Source organism: Schistocerca cancellata, chromosome 9, assembly GCF_023864275.1.
Source record: "Schistocerca cancellata isolate TAMUIC-IGC-003103 chromosome 9, iqSchCanc2.1, whole genome shotgun sequence".
In the NCBI taxonomy this organism is placed as follows: Eukaryota; Metazoa; Arthropoda; class Insecta; order Orthoptera; family Acrididae; genus Schistocerca; species Schistocerca cancellata.
Genome location: NC_064634.1, coordinates 500728580 through 500744754, shown reverse-complemented (window position 1 = coordinate 500744754; position 16175 = coordinate 500728580). Strand labels below are relative to the sequence as shown.

Below are 16175 nucleotides of genomic sequence, written 5' to 3'. Positions count from 1 at the left end.
CAAATGCTGTCTGTGAGAAAGGTCGTGGCTACTGTGTTTTGGAACTCTGAGGGAGTGATTGTCAATGATTTCCTTGAAATTGGCACAATAATTAACTTGGAGATGTATTGCCAAACACTGACAATTTTAAGATGGGAGATATAAAACAAACGCTGTGGAAAACCTAGTGCAGAAGTTTTATTTTTTCTAGAAAACAAACATTCACACATGGCTTGTTGTACCTGGGAGCTCCTCCAGGGTTTTTAAATGGGGGATGTTGGATCATCCACCGTACAGTCTGGGTTTGGCACAGAGCAACTACCACCTCTTCCCAGCAATGAAGATAATGGTTCACTATGCAGTGCTTTGATACTGACACCAAACTGCATGCCAGTATGAACCACTGGTTTCAATTGCAGGCAGCTGATTTCTACACAGCTGATACTGAAAAACTTGTACCACAACCTGATAAGTACCTCAATTTAAATGGTGATTATGTAGAAAAATAGCTCAAGAGTGTACCTCTAAAATGTATACAATAAAATCTCATTTTTCCATATTAAGCAATGGAAAATCTAGGATGGGATGTAGCAATATTACGGGAAGGAAAGTTGCTACTCACCATATAGCAGAGATGCATAACAAAAAGATTCACAACAAAAAGATTCTTACAGTTAAAGCTTTCACACACACACACACACACACACACACACACACACACACACACACACACACACTCTGCAGTCTCAGGCAACTGAAACCACACTGTAAGCAGCAGCACCAGTGCATGATGGGTGACTGGGTGTGGGTAATTAGGAGGCTGGGGTGGGGAGGGGAAGGGATATTATGGTGGGGGTGGCAGACAATGAACTACTGCAGCTTAGATGATGGGCAGGGGAGAGGTGGGGAGGGGGGGGGGCAATAGTGGAAAAGGAGAGAAATAAAAAAAACTGAGTGTGGTGGTGGAATGACGGTGGTGTAGTGCTGGAATAGTTACAAGGAAGGGGCTGGATGCATGAGGACAGTGACGATCGAAGGTTGAGTCCAGGAGGGTTATGGGAATGTAGGGTGTATTGCAGGGAAAGTTCCCACCTGCGCTATTCAGAAAAGCTAGTGTTGGTGGGAAGGATCAAAATGGCACAGGCTGTGAAGCAGTCATTGAAGTGAAGGATGTTACGTTTGGCAGTGTGTTCAGCAACAGGGTAGTCCAATAGTTTCTTGGCCCCAGTTTGTCAGTGGCCATTCATTTGGACAGACAGCTTGTTGGTTGTCAAACCTACATAGAATGCTGCACAGTGGTTGCAGCTTATAGCTTGTAGGCCACTTGACTGGTTTCCTTTGATGGGATAAGTGATGTTGGTGACTGGACTGGAGTAGGTGGTGGTGGGAGGATGTATGGGACAGGTCTTGCATGTAGGTCTACTACAGGGGTATGAGCCATGAGGTAAGGGATTGGGAGCAGGGGTTGTGTAAGAATGGATGATTATATTGTGTAGTTTCAGTGGATGGTGGAATACCACTGTGGGAGGGGTGGGAAGGATAGTGGGCAGGACATTTATGATTTCAGGGCACGATGAGAGGTAATCGAAACGCTGGCGGAGAATGTAACTCAGTTGCTCCAGTCCTGGGTGGTACTGAGTTAGGAGGGGACTGCTTCTCTGTGGCTGGATGGTGGGACTTTGGGAGGTGGTGGGAGACTGCAAAGATAAGGCATGGGAGATTTGTTTTTGTATGAAGTTTGGAGGACAATTATGGTCAGTGAAGGCTTCAGTGAGACCCTTGGTATATTTCGAGAGGTACTGCTTGTCACAGCAGATGCGACGACCATGTGTGGCTAGGCTGTAAGGAAGGGACTTCTTGGTATGGAACGGGTGGCAGCTGTCGATGTGGAGGTATTGCTGGTGGTTAGTAAGTTTGATATAGACGGAGGTACTGATATAGCCATCTTTGAGGTGGAGGTCAACATCAATGAAGGTGGGTTGTTGGGTTGACTGGGCCCAGGTGAAGCAAATGGGGGAGAAGTTGTTGAGGTACTGGAGGAATGTGGGTAGGGGGCTCTTCACCTGTGATCCCCATAGCAAATATGTCATCAGTGAATCTGAACCAGGTGAGGGGGGGGTTTAGGATTCTGGGTTTGTAGGAAGGATTCCTCTAGATGGCCCATGACTAGATTGGCATAGGCTGGTGCCATGCGAATTCCCTATTACTAATTTTTGTTTTGAAATGGCTATTACTTTCTGGAGAGCTCTCGTAAAAAGCTGTGCAGTGGTTGCAGCACAGCTTGTATATAAGATGGATGCTTTCACTGGTTGCCTGGGCTTTGATGGGTAAGATAAGCTTGTGACAGTACTGGAATAGGACATGCTGGATGGGTGGATTCAGCAGGTCTTGCATCTGGGTATTCCACAGGGGTACGATCCCTTTCGCAAGGAATTGGGATTGAGAGTGGCATAGGGATGGATGTTGTGGAAGGTGGGTGGGTGACGGACCACAACTTTAGGAGGGGTGGGAATGATCTTTGGTTCAGTTGTTACTGCCAGGGGAGGTATTGTTCGATGAGGGAGGGGGGGGGGATACTCCTTTGTAGCTTGTCCTTGGAGGTGGTAGGATGATTAGGGGTGTGTGGGGATGTGACACGTGAAATCTGTTTGCAGACGGTACAGGGGATAGTGTCTGCCTGTGAAGGCCTTGGTGAGACCTTCAGCATACTGGGAAAGGTAGTTCTTGTTAGAACAGCTATGCTGTTCGTGGGTGGCAAGGTTGTATGGGAGGGACTTTTTGACGTAGAAGGTATGTCAGCTGTCAAAATCAGTTACTGTTGGTAGTTTTAATGTGGGCAGTGGTGTGAATGGAGCCATCAGAGAGGAGGTGGTTAATCTATAATCAGAGAGGAGATGGTTAATGTATAGGAAGCTGGCATGCTGGGTTGAGGAGGACCAGGTGAAGCAGACGGGAGACAAAAGTGTTGAGATGGTGAAGAAATGAGGGTAGGGTGTCTTTACACTGAGTCCAGATAATGCATATATCATCAATGAACCTGGACCAGACCAGGGGTTTTGGGTTTTGAAGGCTAGGATGGGTTCCTTTGTTTGACATAATAATTCACATTTGATGCCTTTACACAGTTTAGCGTTACTAGTTTTTTAAGACAACTTACGTTATTGAACCTCAACGTGCGCTCCCTAGGTAGCTCTGAGAATGTCAAGCTGGTATTCCAGTTCCAACCAGGTGTTTCGTAACGTGTTCTGTCACCGTACCCGCAGCAACTTGTATCCTAGCCTTCAGTTTGTCGATGTCAGCAACTGGTGTGACGAACACTCTGTCCTTGATATAGCCCCAGAAAAAAAGTCACGGGGCATAATGTCTGGAGAGGTGGATTGGAAGGAATGGTCCAACAACACCCTGGCCACCCCGCTCTCCAGACGTTATGCCCCTTGACTTTTTTGGGGGGGCCATATCAAGGACAGAGTCATTGTCACACCAGTTGCTGACGTTGACGAACTGGAGGCTAGGACACAAGCTGCTGTGGGTACTGTGACAGAACACATTTTACGAAACACCTGGTGGGAACTGGAATACCGCCTCGGCATTCTCCAAGCTACCAAGGGAGCACACATTGAGGTTTATTAATGTAAATGGTCTTAAAAGAAACTAGTAACTCTAACCTATGTAACGGCATCAAATGTAACTTATTATGTCAAACAGTTATTCTGTTATAAATTTTCATAATCATGGCAAGACTTTGTGCTCACCCTGTATATTAAGATATAGTTAATTAGGTGGAGGAGGTAGTGGGTTTGGAGTCTGAAGGATGTTGTAAATTTCAGTTGCAGTTAGACCATGGGCATCAGGGATGTTGGTGTGTAGGGAACTGGTGTTAAAAGTGACCAGTAGGGAACAAGGAGGTAAAGGGGTGGGGAATCGATGAAGGAAGTGGGAGGCTAGATTTTGGGCAATTGGTTGGAGGTACTGGTCAATGAGGGCCAAAGTCCTTTCACTGGGGGCAACAACCAGTTACAGTGGGGTGTCCAGGACTGTAGGGTTTGTGAATTGTGGGGTGTGATAGGGCTGAGGAGTGAAATGGATTCAGGGAAGAGGTTCTGGGAAGAGCCTATGTGTTAAACAGGGATTTGAAGTTATGTTGGACTTCTGGGATGGGATCACTCTGGTACAGTCTATAGGTGAATGATCCAGACAATTGGCTGAGGTAGTCACTGCGACTCGTCATGGCAATGGTGGAGCTTTGTGAGCAGGGAGGATGGTAAGGTTGGGGTCTATTTTGAGACTGTATATTGCTGTCCTTTCCTCTGCTGAAAGGTCAGTCATCTTAGGAAGGGACATAGAGAAGGATGGTAGGCCAAGTTGTAGGTAAGAAGTCCAACATGGTTAAATTTGGGTGCAGGGCTAAAGGGTGGGCTTTGGAGAGGGCTGAAACTTCTGTGGGGCTGAGGATTTTGATGGGAAGGTTAACAAAAGTGTTCTGGTATTGTTTAGGTTGTGGATTTAGTGTTGGTAGGGATTTTTATGGGATGTGGCAAGTTGATAAAAGTTCCAGTAGGCAGGATCTGGATGCTGTTAGGGGCTGATGATGAGGAACACTGTGAGTAGCATAGAGGTTGGATAGTGGAGCCCCAAGGTGGCAGTAAGATGTCAGCAGATTGGTTACAGCCACTTCCTGCACCGACTCTCACCATCTCCACCCCTTTACCTTTTGTTCCCTACAGGTCACGGTTGATGCCACTTCCCTATACACAAACATCTCTCATGTCCATAGTCTTGCTGCAATTGAACGCTACCTTTCCCAACAGTCTTAAGACTCCAAACCTGCTTCCTCATTCACCTAACTAACTGTATCCTAACACATAACTACTTCTCCTTTCAACAGAAGGTATACAAACAAATTCGTGGCAGAGCCAGGGGTACCTGCATGAAACGCCTTATATACCAATCTTCTTATGTTCCATGTAGAAGAAACATTCCCAGCCTGCCAAAACCCCTCATCCTATTCAGGTTCATTCAAGATATCTTCATGATGTGGACACAGGGCCTAAGACACCCTATCCTCATTCCTTCACAACATAAACACTTTCTCTCTCATCTACTTTGCCTGGTTCTCCTCAACTTAGATGTTGACCTCTTCCTGTCCAACAGCTCCCTCCACACCTATGTCCATGTTAAACTCCCCAACTACAGCAGTACCTCCATTAAAAGCTGCCATCCATTCCACACCAAAAAATCAGTTTCGTTATAGCCTTGCCACTTGGTGGCAGTGTATCTGCAATGACATGAATTTCCTTTCCCAGTGTGCTGAAGGTGTCACCAAGGCCTTCACAGACAGGCACTATCCACAGAATCTAGTCTGCAAACAGATTTCATGTGCTATTTCCTTCACACACCCCCAAGCCTTCCACCCGCCCAAGATCTGCTAAAAATGGTGCTCTCTTCATCGTTCAGTACCACCCCAGACTGGACCAATTGAATTTCATACTTCATAAGAGCTTTGATTATGCAGGCCAATGAAAATGTTTTGAAGAACTTTTTTTTACTTTGATAGCTGATATTTATAGAATTTTATGAGCTGAATCCAAATCTAGCCTTCGTTTTTTTTGTATCACCCATAGTCCTCAAGCAATATGCTTTTTATTATATAGTATAAAAATACTGTACTGTACGGTAAATGGGGAAATTAATGAAACACTTTGTTACAACATAAGCATGGTCTGTATTTGCAGTAAGCTACTTATAACAATGATATGTGTTAATAGAGGTTTCACTTGTCAGCTGGAATTGGTTTGTATTTTCTCTCTCTCTCTCTCTCTCTCTCTCTCTCTTTTTTTTTTTTCCCCAATGAAGTTTCTTGTGTAACTTTTTCTACGATGAGTCGCTTGCTGAACTTCTTGGTGAAGTGACCAACAGTAGTCCCCCATCGTGTTGGTGTTCCAGTGGCCTTGGTAGCGTTTTTCTATCACTTTAATGTCCTGGCGAAAATGCTCTCCTTGCTCCTCACTATCATCTCCCATATTGTCTGGGAAGTAATGAAGGTGACTGTTCAAAAAAGTGAACTTTCAGCTTCATTAAACATCCTAGTTTTAAACTCCTTTAACATTGTAGCTATAATAGAAACATATTCTGGGTCTTTTTCATGTCCTTAAGAAGTTTGCAATGACTTGCTTAAATGACACCCATGCTTCTTTCTCATTTAAGGTCACTGTGGATTCAAAGCTAACATCAAACATAAATTTTCTAATGTTAGGTCCGACAAAGATGCCTTCTTTTAATTTAGCTTATGAAAGGTGTGGAAACTTTTGGCAGATACTTAAAACGTGGTCCATCTTTAGGCAAAGCCTTTACAAACTGTTTCATTAGGCCTAACTTTATATGTAGAGGTGGAGCATCTGAAAATACCCAAAACGGACAGACGACCAAAACTCAAGACAGGACAAATAAACTACATTGCGACACACAATACAAATTCCCTCATACAACCAGGCAAACTCAAAATTCTGACGGATGAAATGGATCGCAAGGGGATTCTCGTAACCGGACTTCAAGAAATGAGAAATACTGATCAGGAGCCGATAGAATCACAAGGATATAGGATTTATAAGGGAATACCAGGGAAAAGAGTCATGAAACAGTGTCCACAATTTGGAACAGGATTCGTGGTGAGTCTGAAAATAATAGAGTCCATAATAGAATTTAAAGCACAATCTCCCAGACTCTCAACATTAACTCTAAAAGCTGCAAATAAAATGTACACAATAATAAATGCCCATGCCCCGACAAATGATAAAAATAATAAAAAAGAACACAGAGAAGAGGTAGAAAAATTTTGGGAGCTCTTAGATCAAACGACGAATAACATTAATAAAAATCACATCAAAATTTTAATTGGAGACTTCAATGCCCAGTTAGGAAGGGAAAAGAGATATAGAGACATAATAGGGAAATGGACAGCACAAAGAAGAACAAACAAAAATGGCATAAGACTAGTGGAATTTTGCAGAAACCACGACATGATCTCAAAGTCGACGTATTTTAAGAGAAGACCAAGTAAACTAAAAACTTGGAAACATCCAGACTGGAAAAAAGGAGAATGGCAACTGGACCATGTCTGCATGGACAAAAATTACCACAAGGAAATTTACAATATGAAAGTACTGAGAGGGACAGATACCGGATCAGCTCATTACATGATAAAAATTAAAATTAAATTAACCCCATTAGCAAAGAAAAAATCCCACCAGAAGAAGAAGAGAACCTATGACCCTCATAAACTGATACAAAATGAGGATTATGAAGCACGAACCAGGGATATAAAAATAACAGATGATCTGGAAGAAATAATTCCCAAATTGAAACAAATAGCTGAACAAGTTGCCCCTATAAATCCAAGGAAAAAACACCAGTGGTGGAACGATGAATGTGATGAAGCAGTGTTGGATCGACACCAAGCCTGGTTAAGGCATCAAAATGAAAAAACAGAAAAATCATATTTGGAACTCACAAAACAAAGGAAGACAACACAAAAAATAATAAGGAGAGTTAAACGTCAGTACCAAAAAGATATACTTCTAATGATAGAAACAAATAGTGAAAAAACAAACTCAAGAGACTATTACAAAATATTTGGCAGACAATTACAAAGATATGATCCTCCAACATTAATGTTAAAAGATAAAGCTAATAACCTAGCCCATAGCAAAAGTAAAAATACAGAAATTCTAGCAGAAACATTTAACAAGTTACTAAATTGTGAAGATCCCCCAGAACTTCTTCAGATAAACACAGAAACCCCAATTAAAACACCAGCAGAAAATATAAATCCACCTACAATTAATGAGGTCTACAGAGCTTTGAAAGAACTCAAAAACTACAAAGCAAGTGGAGAAGATCAAACGTTTGCTGAACTTTGGAAATATGCAGCAGAACCAGTAAAGATAGCATTACACCAATGCATAGTAAAAATCTGGAATGAAGAGAAATTACCAGAAAATTGGACTACTGCTATAATACATCCATTACATAAGAAAGGAGAAAAATCAAATCCAGACAACTATAGAGGAATTTCCCTTTTGGACTGCACGTATAAGATCATGGCAAGAATACTATACAACCGCTGTAAAGATCAACTGGAACTGGAACTGGGAGAATATCAAGGAGGATTTAGATCCTGGAGAAGCTGCCCAGAACAGATAATCACCTTGAAGTTAGTTATGGATATCTACAAAAGAAGGCAAAAACAACTAGTCATAACCTTTGTAGATTTCAAAAAGGCGTATGATTGCATCCATAGATCTTCAATGATGAAAATATTAAGGAATTTTGGACTTCATCCTAAATTAATAAAAATGATACAGTTAACCTTAACAAATACCAATAACAAACACCAAATCCAAAGTAAAATTTAGAGGAGAAATATCTGAACCATTTATGATTAAAACAGGGTTGAGACAGGGAGATTGTTTATAACCATTGCTATTCAATTGTGCTCTTGAATATGTAATGAGAGAATGGTACAAGGAAAATCCTATGAATATTAAAATTGGAACTAAGAAAGATAAAATAAACCTAAATTGCTTGGGATTTGCTGATGACCTAGCATTACTAGCTAATAATATTCAGGAAGCCACGAAACAAATAACAAGCTTACAAAATATAGCACAAAAATTAGGACTCCAGATATCATTTGAAAAGACTGAAATAATGGTAACGGATCCACTTGTAATAGATCACATCACAGTGAACAATAGGGAAATTAAAATAGTGAAACAATTTAAATACCTGGGTGAAATTATAACACACAAATTGGACGAGAAACCTGCATGGCGAGCAAGAACTAATAAAATGATAAAAGCTCAAAAACTAACATGGTCTACGTACAATAAAAAATGTCTATCAATTAAAACAAAATTAAAACATTACAAGACGGTGGTTCAACCAGAGGTTACATACGGAAGTGAAACTCTTTTTAAAGTCACCCAGAAAAACAAATTGACAAAATTTTAAAAGTAGAGAGAAGAATTGCTAGAACATGCATAAATAAGAAATATCAAAAAGCTGGACAATGGCAGATAGTTCCAAATGAAGTGGTATACAGAGAACTGGAGCCCATCACCGATACTATACGAAAGAAAAGGATCTCTTTTTGTGGTCACATTCTGAGGACACCAGAAACCAGATTATCAAGGAAAATTATTGAGAAACTCTGGAATTTGAAACAACAAGGAGGATGGCTTAAGGAAATAAGAGAGGATATGGAAGAACTGGAAATAACTCTGGATGATTTGCAGAACAAAACGCCAAATTTAAAGAAGTTGAGGGACACAGAAATAAGATTTAAACCAAAAATTGACAAACGACATACAATGAAAAGGGTATTTACAGATGAGGAACGACGAAAAGCATCGGAACGAATGAAGAGATACTGGGCCACTCGGAAGGGGAAAATACCAAAGAAGAGGACCAGAAATGATTGACTGAAGTGGTCCAATGAGGCCGTAAAAGCAGAAGAAGAAGAAGAAGAAGAAGAAGAAGAAAAAGAGGTGGTAGGAGTACATTTTTTGAATCTACAAGGTTTTTCCATAGAATGTTCTTCTCAACAGATTTTAAAGACTCTCTCACAGGCCAGTTCTTTCTGCACCAATGTTCATCCCTAGCCCTACTGTCCCAGTCACACAAGAAACATGGAAATTTGGTAAAGCCACCTTGCTGACAAAGGAGCATGCATGTTACTTTTAGATCGCCACATATCATCCAACCATGCACAGAATAGCCTATTTTATTTAGCACTATTTCTAGGTTTTCATAGCTTTCTTTTATATATACAGAATGTCCAACAGGTATAGATGCATACATGTTACCATTATGTAATAACATAGCCTTTAAACTAGTTTTGGATGAATCAGTAAACAGCCTCCAGTCTTCCTTTTTGTATTCAATACCAAACTCATTCATCAGACCGGGAATGTCTGAGCAGTACACTAAATCACCTACTTGTTGAAAAAACTTGGAAAATTGCTGCTCTGTCTTTCTATACATGTATATGCTAGTTCCAACTGCTAACAAGTTCTTTTTTTGTAATCTAGAGCCAAGCAATTCAGCATTTTCTTTCGTTAAGCGCAGATCCCTAACCAAATCGTTAAGCTCAGTCTGAGTAAACAATTTGGTCTCCAGACTTCCTGTATTACAATGGAATTCATCATCATCTGTTTCATATAAATCACATTGTACATCAGAAAATACTTCTGTTAAAATAGAATTTAAATCATATGGTGGTTCAGGAACCGGCAAATCTACACCATGCCCTTACTGGTATGATGGTGGACGGAAGGTTAGGGTAGCTTATCACCTTCTTGTTTTTCGAATTATGACCAGTAATATCAACACTGCAAAAGTAGCAATCATTGGAATGATTTCTTGGCTCCCTCCATATCATAGGAACAGCAAAGCTAAAGGCTTTTTTCTCCTTCTTGGACCATTTTCTCAGATCTTCAACACACACGACATACCTTATGTGGCACCCAAGATTTATCTTCATCACCAAGTTTAGATCCAAAGTATGATAGATAAAGCTTTTTCACAAAGCCTGTAATGTTTCTTTGGTGTTTTTTAATCACAAATTCACCACAAATATAGCAAAAACTGTCAGCAGCGCTTTTACAACCACGATTAGACATTGTACTGAGCATGTGTACAGGAAACGGGAAAGTGAGGGTAGGATGACAGTAAACAAAACACCATCTGTTAACACAAAAATTGAATCAACCTTTCTTTTGCCACCAAATGTTTTGCAGCAGTGCTACCAATGTCATCTACATTCATCACATTTCCTTTTTAAATTATTTTAACTATATAATACCCATTAAATTCTTTGAAAATGGCTTAATTTAATAAATTTAACTGTAAAATGTGAATAAATGGTGGTTGATACTGTTTTTTAAGTATCATATTTGGATTTCACACCCCCAGAAAACACAAGACTAAGGTATTTTCAGCAAAAAAGTTTTTCCATCGTTGGCCCGTGTTTATCACCGTGCTATCCAAGATGCTTCCCACCCCTAACCTCTGCAATATCCTAGTCCATCCATATACCACTCCCAATCCCAGCTGCTTGTCACAGGGATCATATCCCTGCAGAAGACCGAGGTGAATGACCTATCCAGTCCAACCACTCATCACTTCCTATTCCAGTCCTTTCACAGGCTTATCCTACCCCATCAGAGTCTGGGCTACCTCTGAAGGCAGCCCTGTCATATTTCAGCTCTGCTGCAATCATCGAATAGCTTATTATATTGGTGTCACTACCAACCAGCTGCCCACCAGCATGAATGGCCACAGACAAACTGTGGCCAAGAAAAAAGTAGACCACCTTGTGGCACAACATGCAGCTGAACACAACATGCTTGATTTCAATGGATGCTTCACAACCTGGGCCGTCTGAATCCTCCATTACACCACCAGCTTTTCTGAACTGCGCAGATGGGCATAATACATTCTCCGCTCCCAAAATTATCCTGGCTTCAACCTACAGTAATAGATTGTCTCCACACCCTCCATCCAACAGTTTTTGCCCCCTTGTCCTGTCACCTTCTCCGTTTCACATTCGCTCACCCTCTTCATGTGCCGCTGTGTGCCACAGTACCCCCCATCCTTTCCCCTTCCCTGCTCCTTTTCTACCCCTCATCTCCTGCCCCCCCCCCCCCCCACACACACACACACACACACACACACACACACACACACACAAACCTCCTGATGCTGCACCTGGCTGTCTCTAGCCCCTGCCAACCCGCCAGACAGTACTCTTCTCTTCCCCACTTGTACTCCTCTGTCCGTCCCCCTTGTCCACCCCACTCCAGATTGCTGTTCATGTTACAGTTGCATTCTGGCCAGAGCTGCCAATGGTAGCAGTCATATGTGCATGAGATTTGCTTGCTTGTGTGAATGTGTGTTTTTTTTTTTTTTTTTTTTTTTTTCTCTGAAGAAGGCTTTGTCCAAAAGCTGTAATGTGTAACTGTCTTTTTGTTGTACCTGTCTGTAAGTCAGTGAGTCATCTGTACAGTTAGTAGCTATCTCTCCTTTTCCTAATATTGTTGATATTACAACCTGGAGTTTCCAAAGTTTTATTTATCTTTATTCAACTAAGGATCATATAAGGTTTGTCAAGGTATTACAGTGGCAATAAATAGACCAAAATATAACACACAACATATTTAACATGACTTGAGAGGGTAGGGCTGGTAGCCTGTGGTGATAGGACAGGTGTTTGGCCATGGCCTAAATAAGGAACTATCACGGCATTTCACTTAGCGATCCAGAAAAACCCTGGGAAAAACCCAAAGTGGGATGGGTGAGCAGAGCATCTCTGTCCTCCCAAATATGAGGTCAGCATCCTAACAGCTGTACTACCTCATTCAGTAATTCCCTGTTTTATAATGTTGCTTAATTTACATACAGTTTTTTCAGGTAACATGCAATATAAAACATAGTTTCTGTCTTCATTGCCCATGCACTGAGGACACCTGGGGATGACTCCCAGACTGCTTCCGGTCACTTGCAATGTGAAACATAGTTCCCCTCTTCACTGCTACTCACACTAAGACACCCACCGAGGACTCCTAGGCTGAGAACAGTCCACTGTGCCCCTAGCCTCAGTTCTGGACTCCACACTAAACTGTCCACCTGAAAAACTAAGCCAGCAGACAGTGTTATACATTGTAGATCTTGACACACAATCCTTGTGAAAGCAGTAGATCATAATCATGTATTGAAATGTGACAAGGTGCTTTAGTTACCCCCTTTAATTACTGTGTACTACTTATGAACAACATTTCAGTCAAATGTGTTTTAATAATCTTTATTACTTCACTACAATTTTATCCCATGATATGAAATGCTATTTAGAGTTTTTGTTGTTTTTTTCCCCCCTTGGTAAATGTAACTCCAAACAAGCCCTTGTTCCATGATTATGAATAGAACTATTAGGGCAGTGTTTTTAGTATTTTCACTTGCATGCATCACATATTGGTATATGTACTCGCCTTGTGCAGTAAGGTTGCCTGATTTCTTAAATAGCTGCTTACATTGAGCCTGCAGTTTATTCTTATTACCCTTTTCTGCAGTTTAAAAACATCATTTATGTTTTGTGCCTTTAATCCCCAGAAAGTATCACATAGCTAAGAATTGAGTGTATGTTGGATAGAAGGTCACCACAAGACTCCTGTTACAAACTGATGCTAACATCCTAAGAGCATAGCACGCTGATGACATTCTTTTTGCTGGTATCTGTGTATATGCACTCCGTGTTAGTTGACAATCAGTGTTCCCCTGCAACTAATTCATTGTTTAACAGGTAAAAACAACTGAGCCACATGTCAGAGATTTTAACTAAGTGGGGAGAGCTTTCAGAACTCAATTTACAACCAGCCCCATAAATGTTGTAGCTGTCCTGTATATTCTGGCTATTACACACGAATTGAACGTGAAGGAAACACAATAAATAACCAGCATAACTGATATGACTACGAACTTTACTGGTGTTAAGGAGGCAAAAGCAAAACTTTTTTTGTAGTGGCATTTATTTTTATGTATTTGCATTCCTGATTGCCTTACCATTCAGTTCTCACTGTAAGTTTTGACTCTTTCCTCCAAAAAGTAATAAATATGTCACGACGACTATCACAACAGTACCTCACCTCCTTTTTCTGTTACCATTACCATCTTTTCCCAAATTATTTTCTTTTCTTTGCAATTACTCAAAATTTGTAATTGTGTGCTAAAAATTAAAAAGAATAATTTTTATTAAAATAAGTATTTGATTTATGTATTAAACATTTTCAAGGTTAAATTCCTGGATAAAAGCTCACGCTCAGATGCACAGTCGTGAGTACACACAAGCTATTGCAACATTTCGCCATCTGGATGAACGATCTGCACTTCGTGATAATGTTAATCTACTAGTCACAATGGGAGAATGCTATTATTATTGTGGAGACTTCAAAAATGCACTTATTGTTCTTCAGAGGGTATGTCAATAATGCACTTTAACCATAACCTGTACTTACTACCTTAATTTTTCTGCTGTATGCCTTAGTTTGTTAACTTTAAGGAATATTCCATATATCCTGCAGGTTGCTAAAAGCTGTATTTAAGGCATTAATATCACCATGTTGTGTAGAATGCCTGCAGCTTGCTCTGCTTTTGTAAATGTTTAGATAATAGCTATATTTATTTTGTAACAATTACATGCATAATAATGTAATACTTCACTTCTCAGTGCCCTGCCAACCAGTGCTTATAAAACGACTCCACCACCAGAAATACATAAATTTTAAATAGTGGGTCATCGAATCTCAAATAGTACTTAAGTGTCCAACATTGTGGTTCTAGAACTGTAGACAGTTAGCTGTTTGTGTGAAATATAATAAATAATTGTAATAGGTCTTCCAGTGCAGACAATGTGTATTATGTACAAAACTGAAACTGTAATTGTGAAAACTGCTTTAAAAAAAATTATAGATTTGAAAAGGCTGGGCAGTACTGATCTTCAAGAGGAAAAATTCTTAGTATTATAAGTAGAAACATCAGACTAGAAATTTATCTTCTTATCTCTCAGAATTATAAGTTCAATCTTTAGGAAGAATGTTTAAGGAAGAGTGGAAATGAGGGGGAGGTGGGCAGATCAGCTCATTCAGGTCATAGTTTGAGAGGGACTTATCTGTAAAAAATCTTAAACCTCCTTTCATCCTCAAACACACTTTAAAGATGTTTCCGTCCCCTCATCCTCACAGCAGGCAGTATAAAAAATCTCATGTTCTGAACAAAAGCACAGGCCAAGCTGTCTGTTTCCTAGTGGTTATAGATGCTTTCTATGTTAATGTATCTTTTGGCAGTATGTTGTATCTTTGGTCCTCTTCTTATTAATGTACATCCTGCCTGTTGAAGATTTTTCCATGGTATAATTTGATATTCACTTTTGATTATTGTACATTTGATTGAAATTTTGTTCCTTTCCATTGTACCATGAAGATTTAAAAATTAGTGAAGAAAATGAAATGGCAATACGCTCTGATTAATTGAACTAAGGGGAGTGGGGAGGGGGGGATTTCAGATTACCATTTTTTTTTTTTTTTTTTCAGTTAAGCCTTGGACATCTAATGTAATATATATAGCACAAACAATGGAAGTCCAGGTTGGAATATCAACTATTATGGAAAAGTTTGATTGCCGCGCACCGAAAGGCAACACATTAAGCTGCAGACAGGTGCAAAAAAAGGTCTATCGTGCCGTTTAGCTTTGAGTCAAAGCCTTCATCAGAACACACACACACACACACACACACACACACACACACACACAAGACTGCTGCCTTTGGTTGCTGCGGCCAGACTGAAACACGTCAGATGGGAGCAACCATCCATAGGTGAGTTTGAAAGCAGAGGGATGGCAAGGTACAGGGGTGGGGAAGAGGAAACAGTGCTACCTGGCAGTTCGAAGGAACTAGAGGTAGCAAACAAGAGAACACAGTGCAGCATTGGGAGGCTGTGGTGAAGGAAGAGAAGGGAAAAAGAGTGTGGAATGGAGAGAAGCACACAAGAGGAAAAGTATGGTGGATGCATTGACAGAGAACAGTTCATAATGAGAATGGGAGGATGTGATAGGACAGAGAGGGAGAAACTATTGGGTGAAAGGTGTGGGGACTGTAGGTTACTGTAGCTTGAGGCTGGGAGTGATTTTGGGAGCAGAGAATATGTAATAACAACTCCCATATGCACAATTCAGAAAATATGATAGTGGAGGGGAGGCTCCAGATGACTCAGGTTATGAAGTAGCCATTGAAATAAGCATGTTATGTTCAGCTGCATGCTGTGCAACAGGATGGTTCACTTTGCTCCTGGCCACAGTTTGGCAGTGGTTGTTCATCCTGGTGGGTAGCTGTTTGGTAGTCATACCAATATAAAAAACTGAGCAATGATTGCAGCAGAGTTGGTATACGACATTGCTGTGTTTACAGATAGTCGAGCCTTGGGTTGGGTAGGATAAGCCTGAGACAGGATTGCAATAGGAAGTGATGAATTGGGTGGATTGGCAGGCCTTGCAGCTGGGTCTCCCACAGGAATATGAGCCTTTTGGTAAGGGAGTGGCATAGGGATGGACTGGGCTGTTGTGGAGGTTGGGGTGGGTTATGGAACACC

General features: G+C 40.8%; 1 protein-coding gene across 1 annotated transcript in view; it reads left to right on the top strand.

Annotated features, from left to right (window-relative positions):
• LOC126100200 (anaphase-promoting complex subunit 7) overlaps positions 1-16175 on the top strand; it is a 169542-nt gene that overhangs the window by 73706 nt on the left and 79661 nt on the right. Inside the window, exon 5 of the mRNA XM_049910760.1 lies at positions 13823-14006. Coding sequence (XP_049766717.1) covers positions 13823-14006 — 184 coding nt within the window. The remainder of the gene's footprint in view (positions 1-13822; positions 14007-16175) is intronic.